This window comes from Colias philodice, chromosome 11 (genome assembly GCF_061535455.1).
Source record: "Colias philodice isolate Cphi_HAF_F1 chromosome 11, ilColPhil1 Martin Lab GWU primary, whole genome shotgun sequence".
Classification (NCBI taxonomy): Eukaryota; Metazoa; Arthropoda; class Insecta; order Lepidoptera; family Pieridae; genus Colias; species Colias philodice.
Genome location: NC_143096.1, coordinates 1,419,183 through 1,442,570, shown reverse-complemented (window position 1 = coordinate 1,442,570; position 23,388 = coordinate 1,419,183). Strand labels below are relative to the sequence as shown.

Sequence of the window (23,388 nt, the reverse complement as noted above, 5' to 3'; positions counted from 1 at the left end):
TAATATTGAATATTAATGTTTTTTTTTTTTATTAAACTGAATGAGGTTGCAAATTTGTAAATGCACCAGAATAGATGTTTTCGAAGTTTGCAACCAAGTTCCAAATCTTTTGTAATTATTCCGAGACCACCTTACTCGAAAAAATGACCACGAATTAAAAATAATTATAAATAAACATGTTCCGGTCAACGAAAAAGGTTGCAAATTTATACAACCGTTCGGTATATATTTCCGATATCTGTGTTAAGTTTGCAGAACTTTTTTCACGACCATACAGCAAAAAATAATTTAATTGCAATTTTAACAATGTTCCGTACACTTAGATTGATTGCAAATTTAATACGTGATATGAAATATTATATCGAAAACTTCCCCAAGTTTGCAGAACTTTTGGAATTTTTTTCACGACCATACAGCAAAAAAATAATTTAATTGCAATTTTAACAATGTTCCGGACTGCGGACAAGGTTGCAAAATGAGATTTATTGTCGTCCCAATGTACCATTTACTTGACCGAAGTTTGAAAACTTTTGGAATTATTGTTAAATTCTCGATTTTCAATGTCGATTCTGACTGATCTATACTGAAATATTAAATGTCAAAATTGAGCAATTTTTAATAATTACAAAACCATGTAAAATCTTGCTAGACTTCATTTTCTGTGTTTTATATATTTTTAACCAACTATAGAATATTGACTTGGTAATCATGACTTTGTAGAATTTAACCTTCCTTTCTCAGCTTCATAAATAAGTTTATGTAATTTAAATTTGATATCTGCTTGATCAGATACAGGGAGTTTTTTTAGTTGCATACTCATGGATAAAAAGAAATAATCATTTTCATCCATTTCATGCTTTCTCTTTCTATTTATTTCATGAAAACTATTAAGTACCCTTCCTGAGCTTCTCTCAATATGTTCATCACTTTCATTCTGTCTGTTGGGAGTTGGGGACTCATAGACATTACACTCAATGGGATCAGATATATGACTAGAAGTTCTCGATAAAGGCCTTTCATCATCTGCACAATGTTCCTCTTTCATTGAATCAAAATCAAACAATATTACATTATTATCTACATCCAATGAATTCTCACTCTTTCTTGAAACCGTAAATGGTAATAAAAATTTCATTGTCTGCTCATACTTCCAAGGTGTGGACAGTGCCAAGCTGGACTTTTTTCTTCGTCTTTTTATGGCGTTTGTGTAACAATTTCTAAGTTTACTCCATTTTATTTTCATTTCTTCAACTGAAAGAATAGTTTTGGTATTGTATTAAGTATTAAGATAAAATGTAATTATTTAGAATGTTTTATTAATTTCATAACATTCAATTTAAAATGAAATGCAAGCGAAATTTAGAAGCTCTAATGATCACATCTGCTTTTATAATATGTTCAGGAACACCTCTCAATTCTCATTGTGAATTTTTTAAATGTTAACAGGAATGTGTAAGCTCACCCTAAGTTTCTATGGTGATGAAGAATTTACTACATGTATTGTTTTGTATCATATTATGTACATATAACTACCTACATTTAGTATTACAAAATCGTACCTGGCATATCTAACTGTTTTGATATTTCTTCCCATGCATTATTTCTCAGGTTTTGATCTCTATACGAAGGCAGTGTCGAGTTGTACAGAACAGGATGTTGTTTAATTTGAGTTATTAACATTTCTTCATCAAACATATTTAATATTGTGTTACTTTATCGTGATAAATGAAAATTTAATCGTGATTTAAACTGTAACACACCCAAACAAATGGATAAACATAACACGCTACGTGATGCTACGCCATCATCCTTGATTTGACGCGTCACCGGTCACGCGATTCACATGTGACATGACTGACGTGAGTCACATCACATGACATCAGAAATGAAATTGAAGTCAAATTTTGACAGATGCCAGGTAATATTGTGCAAACCACAGTGCAAACTTACCCTTGAACTTACCTAAATCATTTTATTGATAATGGTAACATTATTAATTATTGACTATATTATCTTAAGCGTTTACTATTTTGTGCAAAAAATTCTGCACCAATCTCATCGTGTATATATTAGACAAGAAGATCGCGTCACAGTGCATCACCGTATTGAATCTATATTTTGCTGTCGCGTTGTGTCGTTACGCTGTCGCGCAGTTACGCCTAGTGGGGTCGGACCTTAACTCAGTAGCCAAATGACTCGGCCCTGTATAATCTAAGCTCGGCCCCGTCTGTTTTTTTTTATCTTCAAAATCGGTTCACCTAGTTGAAAGTTCTGAGCAATGGCAACAATATCATCGAACTTGAAACTTAACTATCTCTGACTAATATATAGTTATCTGTGCTTAACTAACGGCAGGGGCTATGAGTGTCCTAGAATAAATAATATGTGAATGTAGGATATTTTGGGAGATTATAGGGTTAAGAAATAAAAGACTAAAACATTCTCTTGATAAATATTATTTCAACACCTTTATAGCGTTATGTAGAGCGACGGCCGATCACAACACAAATTAAAATAATATTTACAGAGATTTTTTATTATATTGCACTGTAAATAGCAGTTACCGTAAGTACAGCACACTTTGAAACAAAACATGATTGTGTGAAAATAGAACCGACATTGCTAGCGATTCTATGAGCTGTTTATAAAATATTACAAAGTATTCCCACCATTTTTAACATTCCCTAGATTAGGCCCCTTGTAAAATAAACTTATCTAATTCTAAAAACAACTCAAACTAAGCTAAAAATAACAAATATTAAAATAGCAACACATAACGGCAGTATTAATTTATTACAGTGCAATTAACTAATTATTACAAATTATGCTAACGTAAATATAATGACCACGGTCAGTGTATAATTGAATTAATGAGTCGATATAATATATATTTTACAAATTAATTTTACGTACGTCATCCTAAGGAAGAATATTTATAGATATATAGATAGATTTATGTAAGTTTATACGCAGTAATATAATTTTATTAAAAAATAAATAAATTGAAACAATTCGATTCAAGAAAATCGTAAATAGTATTCAAGAAAATTGTTTAAGAAAAACTTAGAACAATAGTTTTTTTATCAGTTTTATTAAGAATTATTAAAATATTATTCCTTAGGACAACAGATATGTAGTCAATCATAGAAATCTAAATAACAAGACACATAGAAGTGCTAAAATGTCATAATTCGTATGAAAACCGCTGTCGCCAAAATCAACACATTCAAACCGAAAGCTAAACAGTACACACAAGTAAACTATGCCTTTTATTGGACAGCTTGATTTTAGTGAAAACTAACTTATCTATTAAATTAAGCTTTTGAATATGTATCCTAACGCACGAATTTACGGTTTATTTTAGAATAACATCCCTAAGTATATGAGACTTTTTGCTCCAATACGAACAAACGTGATAATAAGAATGGTCGACTGTGTCATTCATTGTTATTTCGATTACTATGGTGACGCTCGTAATACTTGTAAATATTCTATAATTTTAAGGAAAAACGGCATTATTTCTAAAAAAAAATATTTTCCGATGAAATATTATTCCTTTATAAGTATAATTACAACTTGTGGAAGAATTTCCGCAATGGGAATTGCTGAAACACACCATGTATACACTCATACGTCTCCAGAGCAACTGAACAGTGACGAATGCACTGGTGTTGTGCAAATCACCTGAGTGGCGACAAGGTCACGCACGCTTACGACTTCTAGTGTCTTGTTATTTAGATTTCTATGAGTCAATAAAGGCGGTTCAACGAGACAAAAGGGAATTTCTTTGGTAACTAATGTCACTAGCTCACTATGTGACTACAGCCAAAGGGAATTTCGATGAGAACCAATTATATTTACATATCTAATCTAATAACTTAGTCTATACTAAAAAGGGGAAATCGTTAATTATGAAATATATTGTCAGAAAAACTATAACCAAACCTTTTTTTTTCGTTTTCCATACAGTGTTTTTTAATATTACTCAATACTCGAATATCTAATTAAATTAAAATATAAGAAACATTTTCATTTGAACTTTTGGGGTATTTCATAGTTTGTCTCATCTCAGAAGCACAAGAAAAATCACATATAAAACAACATTAATAAAATAAGTTTTTTACACTATTATTAGGCTTTTCTAATGTGATAAATAACAAAATCACTAGGTGATAAATATGTTTACTGAATCAAAGTTCTTAATAATGTGATAGTATCGCCACTACTATTCAACCTTCAGTCTTAAGTACAAATAGATCATTATAAAACAATGAATCCAAATCCATTATTATTATTTGAATTTTATTTTGACGCAATTAAAACTGAAATAAGTTAAAATTAATAAAATTAAACATCAACAATACAGTTTGTACATTCGAAAAAAATATGACCACATAAATTTTATTCAATATACAAAAATAAATAGTACTAATAAGACAGAACTGTGATTATTAAAGTGACGAGTAAATATAAATAATTAGTGTTTTCATATAGCGAGGGCAGCTGATCGCTTGTCTCTGTTCTTGTTCCGCGCTACGGTTCTAGCCTTGCATGCCGCGTTATTTTGCAGGTGCTGAAATAGATAATTAATTTTTTCGTGAATAAATATATTTATGTATTAAGTCTATTTTCATAATACATGTATTCATATAATAACATTAAAGACAAATGTTGGAATGCCGACAATAATAAATACATACGTGCGCTAGTAGTCACTAGCGTCATTCACTCTCCCTTTTAGCTTATAAGTGCGTTATGCCTTCCGAACGTCAAGAAGTTGGCCACGTGGCTATAAGAATTCCACACACACATGAACCAAGGCTGCTTGCGTCTACATACACACTTACCCGCTGTAGCTTATTAGTGTGCTGTTTTCGTCACGTACAGCAGTGAGTCAGGTAGGCTTGGAAAAGTAATTGCAAAGCCTGCAGTCCCTATATCCCCACACACGCTCCTTACTCGCTGCAGCTGCAGCAGTCGATCGTTAAAATTCCACACTCACACACGCACAGGGCCTGCTGACATTAGCAGCATACACACAAACACACATTGCAGCTGGTCGCGCAGGCGGTTGTACAACACGCACACACGCACTCACCCACAGCAGCTAGTTGTAATAACTCCACACACACGCTAACTGCACGCACACACACGCACTCACCCGCTGCAGCTTGTTGGCGCGCGCGGGCGGCAGGCCGGGCAGCGGGTCGGGCAGGCGCAGCGCGGCCCGCAGCGCGGCGCAGTGCGGCGCCAGCGGCTGCAGGCCCGCGCCGAGAGCACCCGCCAGCGCGCCGTACGCGCCGCGCGCCGCCCAGCTGTCGCACGTCACGCACTCGCTGCCGATGCGCACACGCAGCTCCGGCACCGAGCCCTCCTGACAAACAACAACACGACGCACGGTTAAAACCGAGTACGCGCGACAAAACAATGCATTCAATTGGTCCTTCGCAGTGTGGATGCCCTCTGCCCCAGCTAGGGGACACAGGAATATAAGTTAAGTAAGTCAATTGGTCCTTCGAACCGGATCGAATAACAAAATAAACAAGATTAACAACAGAGTACACGCGACAAAACAATGCATTCAATTGGTCCTTCGAGCCGGATCGAATAACAAAATCAACAAGATTAACAACAGAGTACACGCGACAAAACAATGCATTCAATTGGTCCTTCGAGCCGGATCGAATACAAAATTTGCAATATACAAGATAACTGAAATCCATACTAATATTATAAATGCGAAAGTAACTCTGTCTGTCTGTCTGTTACTCAATCACACCTAAACTACTGAACCAATTTTCATGAAATTTGGTATGGAGATATCCATACTAATATTATAAATGCGAAAGTAACTCTGTCTGTCTGTTACTCAATCACGCCTAAACTACTGAACCAATTTTCATGAAATTTGGTATGGAGATATTTTGATAGCTGAGAAAGGACATAGGCTACTTTTTATCCCGGGAAAATGACGTAATCCCGGAAATCCCACGGGAACGGGAACTATGCGGGTTTTTCTTTGACTGCGCGGGCGAAGCCGCGGGCGGAAACCTAGATTATAATAAATACTTCATATCAAATCACTTTCAATTACACACCTCGAAGTACTTGAGTATGTCGCGGAAGGTGGCGCGCTGCAGCTTGCGGTCCCGCTTGGCGCGGAACTTGTGCGAGTCGCAGGCCAGCTCGTGCAGGCGCGGCGCCAGCTCCTCGCCCACACTCCACTCCTCGCCGTCGTCCGTCGCGCGCTCGTGGGCCACGGCCAACGCACCGCCCGCTGCCATGCGCACCTGGACACAATTAACACAATTTTTGACGTGATAACGTTTTTAAAATCGTTTTAGTCGGTCGACATGTTCAGAAACTTGTGTCACACCAAAACCTCACGAGCGCGATCGCAGGTATAACGAGAGAGAGACGGACCGATCTCCCGTCTCATCTCGAGCGCTGCCACCAATAAGACGTTATCACGTAAACATCTCGATCGTAAACCTACTTTACAAACAACCAATTTTTTTTTACAAGATCAATCTATATATATACCAGCGGTCCGCCCCGGCTTCGCCCGTGGTACCTACATGTTTAAACTATCCTATCTCTCAAGTTGGATCGAACTACACATGGTGTGCGAATTTTATTATAATCGGTTAAGTGGTTTAGATGTCCATTGAGGACAAACATTGTGACACGAGATTTATATATATTAAGATGTGGTGGATTTAGTATAAAAATGAATTTACACTTTATTTGCACTAAAGTAGAGCACATTTATCTTACGGTAGGATTTTGATTATGTAAAAAAAACAACAGAAGATCATAAAACGGACAATATAGAATCAAGAATAGAGTCGATCAATACAAAAATTCAATTAAAGTAAAACGCCCAACATAGTACATAAGTTAGTTTAAAAAAAATTGGTTGTCTGTAAAGTCGGTTTACTGGCGATAGTTGAACGTGACAACTGACAACGTCTGATTGTGTCCTTCTTTGTCGCTCGTTCCGCGTTCTCGCTCGCACTTCAAGCCTTACATGGAACGCCTCAGAGCGAGGTAACGCCGCATGAGTCATGTTTTTTCGTGCGTGCAGCCGGCTCTATCGAATTATAAGACGTTGCCACGTCAATAATTCGACGACGCAGTTGGCGCAGTGGTAAAGTAACTGCCTACTGAGCCGACGGTCCCGGGTTCAATACCCGGTCAGGGCAAATATATGTGTGATGAACTCAATTATTTGTTCTTGTGTCTGGGTGTTATTATCTATATATGTATTTATTAAATAATAAATATTATATTTATCGTCGCCTAGTACCCACAACACAAGCCTTAATTGAGCTTACTGTGGGACTAGGTCGATTTGTGTAATAATGTCCTTATGATATTATTATATAATATTTATTTATTTTTATTTATTTAATAAGTAACGCTACCTCCAAGCTACAAGCGGACAGCAAATCGGCAAGCTTATCAAACGACGGCGCGTGGTCCTTCAACAACGAGCGGGCGTGGTCCGGTGAGATCAGAGCGAACAATAACGCCCACCCGTCCAACGCGGCTGCGTGCCAACCGCCCTCTTCTATCACTGCACCCGACACTTTGACACTGCCGTCACCCTGGGAAAGCGAACAATTTTAAGAAATTGTGAGAATTAGAAATTTTTGAAGTGAAAACTTCTTTAGCGGCGTTGAGCACTTTTTCTATAATGGGCATAAAATCTTAAACTCGCGTCAGGACACGTGACCTGATCTAAAAAGCGTAAGACGGATGGATATCAAACATGCTCAACGTTAATAATCAAGTTTTCAGTTCTGCCGGCACTCCCGGAGTGCAACCCATCTTTTTTTTTATTGTTTTCGGTTTTATGCAAATTTCAAACATATTAGCTATTAGGGTTAAAAATTTTGTAAGAAATAGAAAAAGATTTTATAGTTTTCGATTTTGTTTAAACACAATTTGATTTATAGGCAGCAGAATAATGCAGGTTTATTTTCAATTTTAAGTCAAAAAATGTATGGTTTGTGTTTTTTTTAATTATGAAATGAAGAAATATACTAAGAATGAATAAAACCTTGAAACTATATATTTTTTCATTCTATTCTTAGATCATTAAGTAATGGATGGAGCACGCTGGCAAATGTTCTAACTAAACTTTCTGCCGGTTTTGGTGCGGGGAGGGTAACTCACACTTTGAAACACTATCACACATTCACAAAAATAATTTGTGTCTTTACAAACTCAAACTATTACAAAATGGACAGACTAGCATGTTTTTGCACACATACATCGATTACACAGAAAAATCTCTATACATATACGTAATAATACAATCGCTCTAAAGGGATGTAACCATATCGATATTACAAAAATAATAATTTTGTTGAAATTAGAAATAACATTAATATTATATTCATAAAAAATACTACACAGGTCATTTGTAACGTTTTCATCATTATTATATGCATACGAAAAAACAATAAAACGCCATTTTATTTGTATTTGAATATGTATTTATTCAATACATCACATATTATATTCAATAAAATAAATATCGGTATTCGGAAATATCGGAAATTTTTATTATTTCTGTACCGAGGTGTCCATTCTGATTTTCTCCCACAGCATTCAATCCACCTTAGCCTTAAAGCAGGATTTTTTGTAAATCTGAAATATACGCAATATTCGTACATACATATAAATAAAGTAGCTGCTCTGCGCGGTTTCACCCCCGTGGCTCCACTCCTGTTGGTCGTAGCGTGATGATATATACCTTCCTCGATAAATGGGCTATCTAACACCGAAAGAATTTTTCAAATCGGACCAGTAGTTCCCGAGAATAGCGCGTTCAAACAAACAAACAAACAAACAAACTCTTCAGCTTTATAATATTAGTATAGATTACATAATAGAATAATTACAAGATTAACATTACAAAAAAAACGGCTAAATGCGAGTCGGACTCGCGCACGAAGGGTTCCGTACCATTAAAATGTTCTGCCAGTTAAAAGTAACCGAGCGTAAATTTTAATAAATATATACAAGACTTACAAAATAAACATTATACTCCTTTTTATGCAGTTGTGTAAAATTTTAATATAATAAAGATTAATTCTCATCTCATTTCAAATTATACTTAGAAAAATATTTTTTTATCGACGTTCAAGTTAAAAGCAGTCCGTCACTAAGAAAGTCGTAAAAATTAAAATGATAGTCTCGTGAGGCCGCATCAATGATCGAGTACACACATGACTCGATTATTTGTCTTGATCATATCGCTAAACGATACATCGACGATTATTAGAAATTGCATTTAATTAGAAATGTACGTTAAAAAAATAAAAAAATATACACAAATGAAAGGTTATTCCATCTTTTTTAATATTCGACATGTTTGAATTGCTTCTGCAAGACTTGACAGTGCAAAACGGCATTTTTAGCGGAGCACTCGCAGACGTCCTTTCGATGTTTTACGAATACGCAGAGTGTTCGTAATCGATTACGCAAGTAGTTTTTATGAAAGCATAAGATTTTTCGATTCGAATAATCTTATACCTCGGCAAAAGGGGAAACGCCTGCGTGTGTTATCCATTACTTAATGATCTAAGATTCTATTGAATTCCATTTGTGTTAGACGAAAATGAGTAATTAGCTAAAAAAATATATACTTAAACAGGTGACAAAAAAAACTGTCCGCATAGAACAATAGTTTTAAGAATTTTACTTAATATCACACAAAACTGTGAAACACACAGCAAACAATTTTACAACCAAAAAAATCGAGCCATAACACAAAGCAATATCGCAATGTTAATGAACCGCTAACCTTGAATTGTCTCGATCGCCAAATTTATACGCGGAAAAGTTTTCAAGTTTTTATGTAAGCTAATTTGATATACAGCGATAAACTGTGTAATTTTCTGATACAATATTTCATGTGTTTTGAATCAAGCCTTGTTTGCGTCGCATTGCGTAACAAATTGATTATTTATATTTGTTACAGTTTAGTTTTGACTGTTAAGAATTGACCAAAAATAACTTGATTGGAAAAATATACAGAATTTCCACAGATAATTATGCGTGGATCACAATTAATTAGCGTATGATGAAAATTTAAACATACATAAATTGTAAAACTACTTTAATAATATTTTAAGCAATTCAAATAGTTACAAAGTAAAAATTACAGAAAAATACTATTACATACCTTGAGATAACTACCACTGAAGATGGTTTCATAGACTCGCATAACTTCCAATATCTCAGCAAGGTCATCATCCATTAAATAGCAGAGTATGGCAAGAGATGAACAACACTGAAATTATTGTAAAATTATAAAAAAAAAAATTGTTTATTATAAAAAAATACAAGGAAACAGAAAAAAAATTTTCTGCCGTGGATAAATTAATGTCATTAAATTTAAATTTTCAAAGCATAGAAAATTTATGATCATGGAAGTCGCGGGTTCAAACCCCGCTTCGTGATCGAATTTTTTTTTTTTTTAAAGTGAAACTTTTATTACATCGTCTCAAACTTTTTGGTCTGTGTAGCGCATGTCGCGTGTATCGCGGCTGCCGAGTAGGTATACCTACTCGGCAGCCGACCGTCACGCGACATGCGCTACACAAAGCAGTGTTCGGAACCGTTCGAACAGTTTCACTTTTACCGTGGTTTCATAAAACCACACAACATTTTTTTAAATGTTTATATTTATAAAGCATTTGAATGCTATAAAGCTGAATATTGTCTATAAATTGTAATAATCGGGTAAAAATAAAAAGAGTTTTCATAAAAAAGGTGAAATACACACTTCGGTGCGTGTATCAAGCGATGCGCTTTTGTCTGTGACGGCTGCGATAAGCGCGGGGCGAACTTCACTCATGAATTCTTCTACTCCTTCATCACCAATCTGTGAGAAACAAAAGGAAGTTAGCATTATAAAAACACACAGGAATTACAGGTGAAGAAAATAAAAGAGATTACAGAATAGCAATTTGTATAAAGTGATTTATAATAGAACATAATCAATATTAAGTTTTGTTTAAAATTTGATATAAAAAAATCACAATATGGACATGGATCAATCGCAGGTGAAGCCACGTGATTGTACTAGTTTTTAGTTATTGCATTTCAACTAGAAGCATAGGTATCTAGCATCACATACTTGTAAAGCCAGAATTGGCGCAACAGCTGCAGCTGCCTTCTTTTCTCCATCTTTGCCGCGCCGCAGCGCTTTAGTAACATGGTCGGCTAACGTCTCCCGCTGTCCGCTCAGCAGAGCAGCCAAGTAGCGCCGCTGTAAAGCGTTCCGCAGCGCTACGAGCGCTGAAGCGCGGGCCGCGTTCGATCTAGCGCTCAGCGCATCGATTATTTCTAGAACTTTCTCTTCGAATTTCTCTTGCAATTCATTCTCTGAAAAATTATTTATTAAATTAACTGACGAACATAGTAAATTTTTCAAGTAGTTGCGAGATAGTTGCATTTATGAGAAATATGTGACTGATTTATTATTTTTCTGTGCTATCTAAATACTCAGCTAATTAAATTTGATTAAAAATGTTTACTCTCGCTAATTATTGTTGTTTATAATATATTAAAATTAATCATATAATTGTTTAATGAGGGTGATATTTATTGTAATTAATCCTAATTACAATAAATATCACCCTCGGACTTAGATCATTAAGTAATGGATGGAGTACGCTGGCAAATGTTCTAACTAAACTTTCTGCTGATTTTGGTGCGGGGAGGGTAACTCACACTGATGAAACACAATGAAACATAATCACACATTCACAAAAATAATTTGTGTCACGAAAGTCGTAAAAATTTACGACCTTTTAAGCGACGAGTTTTTAAATTCAACTCTATCACTAAGTTCATAAAGATTAAATTTGTATTTCATTCCAAGATTGTCTCGTGGGGAGTGGGGTTCAATATCGCGTTCTAAATTCAACTTTATCACTTAGGTCATAAAGATTAAATTTGTATTTCTTTACAAGATAGTCTCGTAATGAATGCGGTTCATTAACGCGTTTTAAATTCAACTTTATCTCCTAGTTCATAAAGATTAAATTTGTATATTTTCTTTCCATGATAGTCTCGTGGGGCCGCATCAATGATCGAGTAAACATGACTCGATTAATTGTCTTGATCATATCGCTAAACGATACATCGACGATTATTAGAAATTGCATTTAATTAGAAATGTACGTTAAAAAAATAAAAAAATATATACAAATGAAAGGTTATTCCATCTTTTTTAATATTCGACATGTTTGAATTGCTTCTGCAAGACTTGACAGTACAAAACGGCATTTTTAGCGGAGCACTCGCAGACGTCCTTTCGATGTCTTACGAATACGCAGAGTGCTTGTAATCGATTACGCAAGTAGTTTTTATGAAAGCATAAGATTTTTCGATGCGAATAATCTTATACCTCGGCAAAAGGGGAAACACCTGCGAGTGTTATCCATTACTTAATGATCTAAGCCCTCGGATATATAATATTGGATTAAGTATCTTTATAAATTAATGTAATTAGCTCATGAAAGTTAAATTTGACTCATTCTGGAAGTTAATTATGATGTTCAACTATGTATTATCAAATAACAGAACAACATAAATACATACAACATAAATAGACTTAAATGGTTACAATGAAAATGTAAAATTGGTACCTACTATAACATTTATTTAATTTCCAGTAGATATAAAAATATTAAATAATAATGATTAGCCATATCATGTGATGTAAAGAAACTGTCATTGTTTGATAATGAAATACATTTTTATCAGTTATTAAGTTTGATAAGATGTGTCTGGTAAACAATTTTGAATATATTATAGCATATCACTATTTTATATTTATCTATTGATGTTAGTGTTTTATGTCTAAGGTCAAGATCATTTTTTGCACAATAATACTGCAATACATTGTAATTGTATACAAAATAATCAAAGATTAAACAATGAGTAAATACGGTCAAATATTAATATTGCAAAATATAATTTATGTAACAAATGGTGGTTTGATTTATATTTTTAAGTATAGAATCCACACAGGTAAAGCTGTGGGCACAAGCTAGTATAACATGTATAAATGAACTATGACTCAAAAATTCTATCAGGCCTATTAACCATTATTGTTGATCATCAAATGTATTCATGGAAGGATCAAATTCAATAACAGTGTCATCACTAATCTTATTATGTAACAATTGTTACAATAATAGCTTGACGAAAGTTTTGAGGCATTGAATATAGGTACATCTTTGCACAATAATTGTGAAAGAATTTTCTAATTCATTTAGCTATATTCCAAGACTAGTTAAAATCTGCATTGAAAAAAAAAATGTGTGCGTGTACTAGTGTACACACGTAAGAAGTGAAACTTCTTTATGTCCTTATTTTTCAAAAAATAATTTACTATATGCAACTTTACAGAAATACGTCGAATCATGCGTGTTAGGGATAAGAAAAAGATGGCGCGTAACGGAAAAGTGTCACGCGTAACGAAAAAATGTTACACTAAATTTTTTTCCAACCCCAATAAAGAAGTTTCACTTCAATAATACAAAGCAGGTTTTGCAGTATTAAACATATTTAAAAGACATTATTTATTATATTTAAAACAAAGCAAGAAAGACAAACAGTATAATAATATTACACTTTGTATTTGCATTTGTATAAAATAATGAAAATGTTTATTTTGTTTACCAGTTAAAGCATGCATTATTCATATTTTGCTACCTTTTTACAAGAATGATAAGTGCAAACATAATTAATTTCACAATGTTTTTCTTTTACGGTATTGTTAACTGATGAATCATTTACAAACACAATATTTCACCACAACAAAGCTTAAATGATTACAAAAAAGACGGGTTGCACTCCGGGAGTGCCGGCAGAAGTGAAAACTTGATTATTAACGTTGAGCATGTTTGATATCCATCCGTCTTACGCTTTTTCGATCAGGTCACGTGTCCTGACACGAGTTTAAGATTTTAAACCCAACGCTGCTAAAGAAGTTTTCACTTCAAAAACATTTATACATTGTATTTCATTTAATCAAACAAATCAATTATGAATTTACCTGCTTCATCGTGATTGCTTCTGAGATCAGACTGTCCTGACGTTTCTGAACAGTTGTCATTTGTCATGTCGATTCCTGCATCTTCATCTGAAGAGTATGGAAGCTCGGTTCTCCTGTGCTCTGAAAAATAATATCTTATAATAAGATGATCAACTCTACTATGTAGAAACTGCATTCCGAACAGGTGGTAAATATTAAATGATGTATTTTTTATGATTAATAGTGCTTCTATTAGAAGTAGTTGAAGAAAATACTTTTTTACTATTGACATTAATTCTCTTAGGGCCGATTTTTCAATGCTTAGATAAAACTTATTCGTCAAATAATGTATAAAACATTTTAAAAACGTATTCTAATTGCCCGTATTTGACAGTTTACGTGACATTATAATATTATTGTGTAATACTTTATTGGACGGATAAGTTTTATCCAAGCATTGAAAAATCGGCCCTTAGTAAGGTTGTTGATTAACATATAATCAGTCACAACTAGGTCCTTGTGAAACACCCTTATTTATATATATTTTTAAACAAAAGAGAAAATTAATAGAATATTGTTTGTTATGGAGTTTAACATTATATTCATATACATTTTGATTCCCTTTATTGGGATGGACATACATACAATGCCTTATCTTTGTTTACTAGATAACTTATTTACTTTTCACGTCTTATAATATCTCAGCAAACAAACTAGTAGAACGTCAGAGTAGTCAATTTAAATAATAGTTTAAAATGCTGTGGTGGTTTGAAAAAAATTTGTTTTATAATTAGTATGAATATTCTCTATATATTATTATACATATATGTATAAAGCAAAATCTATGTGCAAGCACAATAGATAAATCTTAAGAAATGAAATATACACAGACATAGTAAATAATAGTTCCATATGTGTTTGGTATTGTTTTTTTTCACATTCTCTACAAGGCTGTTAGGTAATGATGTACAACATACAAAATTCAAAGTCATGTTTGTACACAACAAATTATATAATAATGCTACATAACAATCTTCTTAGCAACAAGGTCGTCATTGTAAAAAACGCTAAGGAATATAAATACCTAACTCCCAATATGTCAAGCTGGTAAGGTTACTTGCATGCTTATGTTATGAAATAGTGATTGTAGTGTTACAAGGTACTTGTGAAATACGGAAATGACCCTATTCTATTGACTGTTGTCCATATGTGTTGCTTAGACATTCTTATTGCACTTCTTTTTGTAATAAATACGTGGACAGTAATTTACGCGAACGAGTATCTCGACCACAAGGTCGCCGCGTGATCTCATTCTTTGCAAATTCCAGCACGCTCCACAATCCTCATTTCATAGAAAGCTCCTGACTAACGTTTCTTAATAAAAACTCACCGAATTTCCCCTTTTTCTTTCCTTTAGGCATGGTGATTGTTGTTTTTGGAACTATCACTACTAACAATAAAAATCAAAATATTCACTATTTATTTTACTAATATTCACACTTAATCAAGACGGAGAAAAGTTTAATATATCAGTTCTTATAAAACAATTTGGAAACCGAATAGAACATAAAACTAAAATTTCAGAAAAGCTTTTTAACATGTTTAACCGTGTAACATGCACACACAACTCCGCTGATTTGCGCAATGCGCTCTGTCCACAGAGCAAGTAATATAGTAGCTCTGTCAGCTTGTTCCTGACGTCAAAAAGGAGCATTGTTGCCATTATAAATTATGAAATAGTTGCCAGTTCACAGCCTGTGATACCATACCTCATTGTGAAAGTCTCAGAGGAATATTGCTCTGAGGTGAAAGTCGACTATTGGAAAATGAGTCATACACACAGTCATACAATTCTATAATAAATATTGTGACATGATTGTGACTTGCCCTCACTATTTATCTAAACTTAAACTAGTACAGTACATGTGGCTTAAAACTATTAACTAACTAACTTACAGTTACGATGTATAAGACGAGTATAAAATATTATATGTAACATCAATACTGTATAGGTAATTATAATGTATTGCTTGAGCGATAAAGTTACGATTCAAAAATGGATTCAAATTGCTTTATTCAATCAAAGTTAACCTAACCTTGGAGCTAAATTGATTTTTGCGAAATTATTAATTTATATGCATTTTAAGATATTACAATATGATAGATGTGGATAGATGATATAAATATTTTGTAAAATTATTGAAAAAAGGGGAAAATTTATAATCGCATCATACAACACACTCAAGGATCTGACATCAAAGGACGTTTATGAAGAACTTGCATTAGTTCCGAATTTCGCCACATGCCGAAAGATCCGGGTACTACCTACTGAAAGACTAGTATTTTCACAGAACAGTAGTTTTTACTGTTCTGTGAGTATTTTTTAAAATCATATCGTGCGCCGTTTTCAACGGTGTATCAAAGGCACAGATAGCTACTGTTTTTTTTCTTTTTTAACCGACTTCAAAAAAAAAGGAGGAGGTTATCAATTCGGCCGGTATATTTTTTTATGTAAGTATACAGTACACCGATTACGCTGAACCGATTTACGTGATTCTTTTTTTTTTGTTTTATGCGGAATGGTTTCGAATTGGTCCCATAAAAATTTGATTTGGGTAGGCCCAGTAGTTTTTTTATTTTATGAGTATTTTTGTCATCTAACAAGTAACTTTGATTCACTTCCCGGTTACCGATTGAGCTGAAATTTTGTGTACGTATGTAAATATGTATTATCATGACATAGAGCCGATTTGCTGAATATGGAATCTGAAGGTGGCCATAGGAACTCCGTAAATTTTAATTGACTGAACTTTATCGTGTTTGGGCTCGTTTGATTCGTGTTGAAAAATACTTTCTACGTTAAAAACAACCGACTTCAAAAACGGAAAAGTAAAAAATAAAAAAGATTTGATATTACGTATTAATTACTACATATTATTTAGATGAGCTATTTAGGTCTGAAGTCGGTGACAAGCACTTAGTATAAAAGCCCGTGTAAGCCGATAAGTTTTATGGTCTAAGATCCTAGTATAGGTCGACCTTCACCGGCGTGATTATAGAATGAGACCAATTTTATAATAAATTTAGCGTATTAAAAAATGTATTAAAAATGGGCTTACTGGGAAAATCCTGGACAGGATATTTTTTAATTAATTATTAAAAAATCTTTTATTTTCATTTTTTATTAATTGCAGTTTCGAGTTATGTAATTAACAAACTTTTAAACTTTTACTTAAATTAATAAACTTTTTCTACGAAAAAATGTTAAATAATGTTTAAACAGTTTTTTACACTTGAGACACACAAAGCATTAAAAAGTGATTTATGATGAATGATAAGAATATCTACCACAATTCAGAAACAATTCAAGAACAACATGTCTTCAAATACATAAATAAATAGTAGGTACCTACCTAACCTTATACTATAATACCTATAATAGTAGGATATTATATATCATTTATTTCCTACCTATGTTTAGTTTCAACTTATTAGGAATAATTTTGAAATAAAAATACACATAAAATAAATATTTATAATTATATATCAATTATTCACATCTCGATTTAAACGCTATCATAAAACAATATGAAAATATAAAGGAACACAACTTTGGTTATAAATACGTTTCTTGAAAATCTACAACTAACTAATCACAACTAGAATAACTTGAGGAGCATTGTATAAAATATGCAAATAACACTTAAATGCAATGTTGCACCCGAGTTGTCGGTGTCCCTTTGTTCTGCAGGTTTCTCCTCATTCCTCATTTCTTTCCATTTAGCTTTCTGTTGTTTGGAACCAGTTAATTTCCCATACCTATATTCTGCACATTGGAGTGTTACAGTTGGCGGTATGCCAGGGAAGATTAAACGGGAACTTTTCCTTTTAAATGCTGCTGATCCTCTCATAGTTTCTTCTTCGTGTCCATTTACGTACCAACGAATTTCAGACTCAGGAGCGCCGCGGCAATACGCCTGCATGTCATCACCTTCACCGAACTCTTCACTTAACCCTTCGATTGTCGGTTGCCTATGTTTATGTCCGTGCACTTCCATGTATGAGGTGCGTGACTCAAACTTATACTCAGGTACATCTCTTTCAATATCACACCTGTACAGACCGGTAGCTTCTTCAGTCAACGCTCCAAGTTTTAGCTTACAAGCTGTCGGTCCACATTCAACTAGCTCTATTCTGCCAACTCCTAGAATGGGGAAGGATCTCGTACTCGGGGTGGAACCTGGTTTGTAACGGAAGAATTCGATGGGTCCTTTAAACCAGCTGAGGAGGGTGAAGTTGGCGTCGTAGCGGCACTCTATTTCTACTTCATCCTGTCCTGGTGGAACAACTTGAGGTATAATCAGGTCGGTAATATTAAATGGTCGAGCTTCGATAACCACACTAGCCAATAAGACTAATGCGAACGTTAGCATGGTGCCGGGACGCGCGCGCGCACGACACTGCTCCCTCTGACTCTGACGCGGTCTTAATTAAACAGTTTATTAAACTCCAACACTTAACCGTTGAACTGATCACAGTGAATGCGACGAATTTTTTGTCAGTACTAATTGATAGACAAATGTATAATTGCTTATTGCCAGGGGTAGCTATTAATTTGGGGGTTCCCTTTGAATTAGTTACGCTGTGGTCACATAGTTGTAGATAGGAGAGTTATGTAAGTTTTATTATTTTTAAATGATTGCATGAAAATTACTTCGCAGCAATATCGAAACAGATGTTTGTTAACCAGTTCATGGTGCAATTTATTTTTTCCGCGAATAAAAACGTTAACCACGCTTCACATATTGTTGAGTGTTGACAATAAAACCATGGGATGTCTTTTACTGCGCTTACGCAGCGAAAGGGTTTAAGGTGGCGGCTTATTGTCCAAATTACATAAAATGTGTCATCCATTTCGCGAGATTAGTACATCTTATGAAGACATTCAGATTTGGTGAGTATATATGGGAGTAGTAAATGCGGGTTATAACTCATATAAGTATGAAGGTTAGTACCTACAACGACTGTTTCTTGAACTGTCGGAAGCATAAATCATCTTAAGTAAAAGTGCCGAAACCCCTCTGTGTACAGCAATTGCGAACAATCATTGTGTTTTAGGGTTCTTTATGTAAACGGTACAAAGACTTTTTATTTCTACTATATTTTTTAGTTTTTACACAATTCAAGATAAAGAGTTCTTGGAAATTTATTGGTATTTTCTTTTTATAATGAAATTAAATAAGAAGTAGATACTTTTTATTTTTTTGCCTCTAATAATAAATCTATAGCCTGATTAGCTACATGTATTGCATAATTACTTAGATAATGTTTCTTTTTTAATTTAATGTAATGGCTGAAGCGTGATAATACCTATACATATTAGGTACTTGATATAAACGGAACCTGAAAGGGTGCAGCGAAGACATCTTAGCTATATTTAAAGTGTTCAAGATTTTTATTTTTCCAATGTAATGTCAACCATACTACCTTTTATAGTATAATAATTAATAATATTACCTGTGATAATACCTGTAATATAATATTATAAATTAATAAGTAATTTGTAAAATTTATATCGAGCTCATCTTCTTCTATATACTTAATATAAAAATGAATCGCAAAATGTGTTGGTAAGCGCATAACTCGAGAACGGCTGAACTGATTTCGATAATTCTTTTTTTATTATATTTCTTGAAGTACGAGGATGGTTTTTATGTAGAGAAAACGTAAATATGTACCACGGGCGAAGCCGGGGCGGACCGCTAGTAATTCATAAACATAGGATTAGTAATTTTGGAGATTGATTCGTCAATGCCGTTGATGTTTTGTCGTGTTACAAAATATCACTACAAAAAGTTGAAAGACAGGCAAGATGTTAATAAAGTATGAGTATTGGTGTCTATGCTGCTAGTTGAATTTTTCTTTTCCAAACTCAAAAATAATCTAATCAAATCAAAAATAAGTTACGAACAGTTCTATTTGCTATTCGCATTAGTGTTTTACCGTACCTACCTATATTGAATTAAATTTTTTTTTTTTTCTCATCACAAATGCACAATCAACACATACATTGTTATTATTTGCTTATCTAACTTAATCAGATATGCTTCTAACTGGTGCTAACATCTGTAAAAGCAGCCATAAACAATCATTTAGGATTAAGACACTGAATCTTACATAAATAATCGAATAGAATCTTACAGAAAACTAACCTTTCGGTCATTATAATTATGATATTGATGGTCTACTTCCTAAACCCTAAGTATTAACGCTGTTAAAATTCGATTAAGGTAATAATGTTATTTGTGATTCACGATAACAATGTCATTCAGTATCTGAGTCATTATTTTAATGCGATATTCATCGGGTATAAAATTTTCCACCTACGTTTTTGAATCATAACATACCTAGACGTTTCAGAGAAAAATAGATAGACAAATCTCGAAACACAATCTCTTCGCGGAAGGATTGGTTTATCTTAGGTTTGGTAAAAGCCATCAGGCAATCCACGAAATACATTTGAATTTCATCCTTTGACTGAAGTCAGCCTCAGCAGCAGTCTCGATTAAGATTTAAGACGCCTCAGCTAGACAACGACTGACGAAAATTATTTAGTAAAAGGCCGAAATATTACATTTATTTGGGCTTAGACAAAGTCATTATGCCAGACCATAGGTTTGACCAGTCCCGACCAGAGTGCCCGAGCTTCGGGGTTTGACTATAACATATATATATATATATATATATATATATATATACTTAGCCTGTAACCTATGGGTAGCTTCATAAAAATAATAAATGCGTATGAATGGTTAATCTCTCTGTAGAGTTGCATATCAAGCGGAAATGCGAAGAAGGTAACTATGGCGGTGTAATTTTTTACAAACGACACTTTTCTTAAAAACAGCAGAAACATACACTCCTACTTTCTTAGTTCGTCATGCTTTTTAATTTCAAGAATTGTATTTGTCTAAGACTTAAGTGATTGATGGAAATAATTAAAGTTACAAATCGAATCGCTAATTGCAATATAGAAGTTCGAATGAGATTGGCTGATCTTTTATACTAAGAATTAGGTTCATTTAGGTACATCGGGATTCGAAAAATCATTGACATTTTAGGGGTCGCATGTATCTGGCGTGCGCCCACGCGTCGGAAGCAAGACATTACAATTTTATTAGCGGTAATCTTCTTAAGTGTTATCAGCCTAATTGAATAATGCATCGCCATAGCTACCGGACTTTGTTTTAATATTTCCATACAAGCTGGATTGCCGGGTTTTGAATACCAAGGTTTTCAACATACGAAATAGAGATAATGTATGTTCTCTTAACAATACAAATCTAATGTATCTTGGCGTAATATAACTAAGAAATGTTAAATTTGCTGGTAATTGTTCAGTCAGAAATAAATGCCTTTATTGTTAAATCAATAAAATTCAATTTATCCGAAAAAAATGGTTAGATGAGATGAGACTCAAAATAAAAGGCACCTACTGTAAATTTTTCCCAACAAATTCTTAGAACAAATTGAACTTAAATAAAAGTATACATCGAATATAGTTAAAAATATTCCCTAATAATAATTAATTTTATAGTGACTTCAATAAACGTACAGACAGGCTCATCACGATCGATATGGACGTCTAATAGCTTTTGTCACCGGATATGGGCAAGTTACGAGAGCTTATTGAGTGGATGATGCGTTTTCATAGAGAACAACACTTATCTATGATCTTGTAAATCGTTCAATGAATAGGTACGTAATATTGATGACGCTTTTAATATCATGTTTGATATTATTGTAGTGTACTTATAAATATGTACCTATTTGGTCCCAAATTCCACTACAAATAGATACACACAAATATTTTGGCAGGTTAGTTATTTTCATATACTTACAGATTTTTATTTAAAATCGAGTTCAATTTCAATGAATAGTTATTAAGCATGAGTTTGAGTTTGATATTTACAACAGATACCTATAATAGAATACCTACTGTAATAGGTATATTACCTAATTATTAGATATATGTATTTAGGATAATTACTTAACTACCTACCTATGTTTTAGCTTTCAACACGATAAATAAAGAAAAAAAAATCATAAACTTATCTATGAATTTGTTTCACTGTACTACATTTAATCGTTAATTAACAAACTGTCACTTAATTTTAAGTGGATGTGGGACATAAGTGGTAATTACATTAATAGTGATAATAAATTTGATTTGTCACGCTGGATGATTTATTACCCCTCAAAAAAAAAATGGAAATAGAATTTTCTCTCCTCGACATTTATTAAATAAAGCGCCCCCTATGCATTAGAAGACGAACTTGTTGAAACATGTAATCTTGGATATCGTGTTTAAAAAACTTCATAATAAGTTGGAGCTATGCTGTAAAGATGGTGCTAAAACAAATGCCACGAAACTTGAAGATATATATATACATTTATTGAAGGAGATAAATAATAAGTAATAAATATGCTTATAATATGTCGTTTTGAAATATTTTATTGTAAAAAGCAGTTGATAGCCCTACGAATAAAACTTTTAAACAATTCAAAGACAGACTAAATCAACAAGGAATTTATGAGAAACTTAAGAGAACTATTTGTTCTCTACATTCTGTGCTTAGAAAGCTTCGTCATTAATTTTGAAGTATCCATGGGAAGTATCTGATATTTAATTCATGAATTATAAATTCGTTATCTATTTTTTGACAGTTTAAATCATGTGTCTGATAGCTGTAAGCGTTCCATTTGTTTAAATCGCACAAATATTTCAACATTATGTAAAACTTGGCTTAGTTTCGAAGCAGTTTAATAAAAGCTGCCCAAAATACGAGTGGGTGCGAATGTAACAATACCAATTTTTCATCTTTGCTAAGTGCACGTGTGGTCTCTGCATTTTATCCTCGTTAGAAGCAAAGTGTCAATTTACTGGATTTATGTCGCGTACTGCGCCCCACTTCGGCGTGTTTCCTTTGAGATTTATGTTGCTGGAACTTCTTGAAGTTTGCACTAGTTTATTAGTTGTTGAAGTACGTTTTATATTTTTAATACGTACCCGTTTATAGTAAACATGATGTGAGGTTAGTTGTATCGGGGATAAAAATGTATTTAATTTTTATGATCGGATTTGTTAGTTGAACTTACGGTTACTCTTACGAAAGTTATAGAATAACTGGGATTTAGAATACCTACCTACTTGGTATTTGTTACTACAATTTTTTTATTTTATTTAAATTCGAGCAGTTTGAAAAAAGACAAAATGAAACAAATATATTATCATAAAAATTAACTTCAGTACAATAATTCTA

At 33.5% G+C, this 23,388-nt stretch overlaps 3 protein-coding genes across 3 annotated transcripts; all 3 read right to left on the bottom strand.

Annotated features, from left to right (window-relative positions):
- Positions 1 to 269: 269 nt before the first annotated feature.
- On the bottom strand, positions 270 to 1,846 carry LOC149484344 (uncharacterized). The gene is made up of 2 exons (XM_089700474.1): positions 1,560 to 1,846; positions 270 to 1,251 (listed from the first exon to the last, which is right to left on the bottom strand). Exons 1-2 carry the CDS (start codon positions 1,693 to 1,695, stop codon positions 707 to 709), a joined length of 681 nt encoding a protein of 226 aa, XP_089556600.1. The 5' UTR covers positions 1,696 to 1,846; the 3' UTR covers positions 270 to 706.
- A 1,907-nt stretch (positions 1,847 to 3,753) lies between these two features.
- Ifrd1 (Interferon-related developmental regulator 1) lies at positions 3,754 to 15,715 on the bottom strand. The gene is made up of 9 exons (XM_089700473.1): positions 15,456 to 15,715; positions 14,087 to 14,206; positions 11,156 to 11,403; positions 10,802 to 10,900; positions 10,199 to 10,306; positions 7,428 to 7,610; positions 6,099 to 6,290; positions 5,162 to 5,374; positions 3,754 to 4,573 (listed from the first exon to the last, which is right to left on the bottom strand). The coding sequence occupies exons 1-9, from the start codon at positions 15,484 to 15,486 to the stop codon at positions 4,487 to 4,489; spliced, it is 1,281 nt and encodes a 426-aa protein (XP_089556599.1). The 5' UTR covers positions 15,487 to 15,715; the 3' UTR covers positions 3,754 to 4,486.
- A 1,898-nt stretch (positions 15,716 to 17,613) lies between these two features.
- On the bottom strand, positions 17,614 to 18,559 carry LOC149484342 (uncharacterized). Its single transcript, XM_089700342.1, has one exon. It carries the CDS (start codon positions 18,496 to 18,498, stop codon positions 17,725 to 17,727), a length of 774 nt encoding a protein of 257 aa, XP_089556468.1. The 5' UTR covers positions 18,499 to 18,559; the 3' UTR covers positions 17,614 to 17,724.
- Positions 18,560 to 23,388: the final 4,829 nt, after the last annotated feature.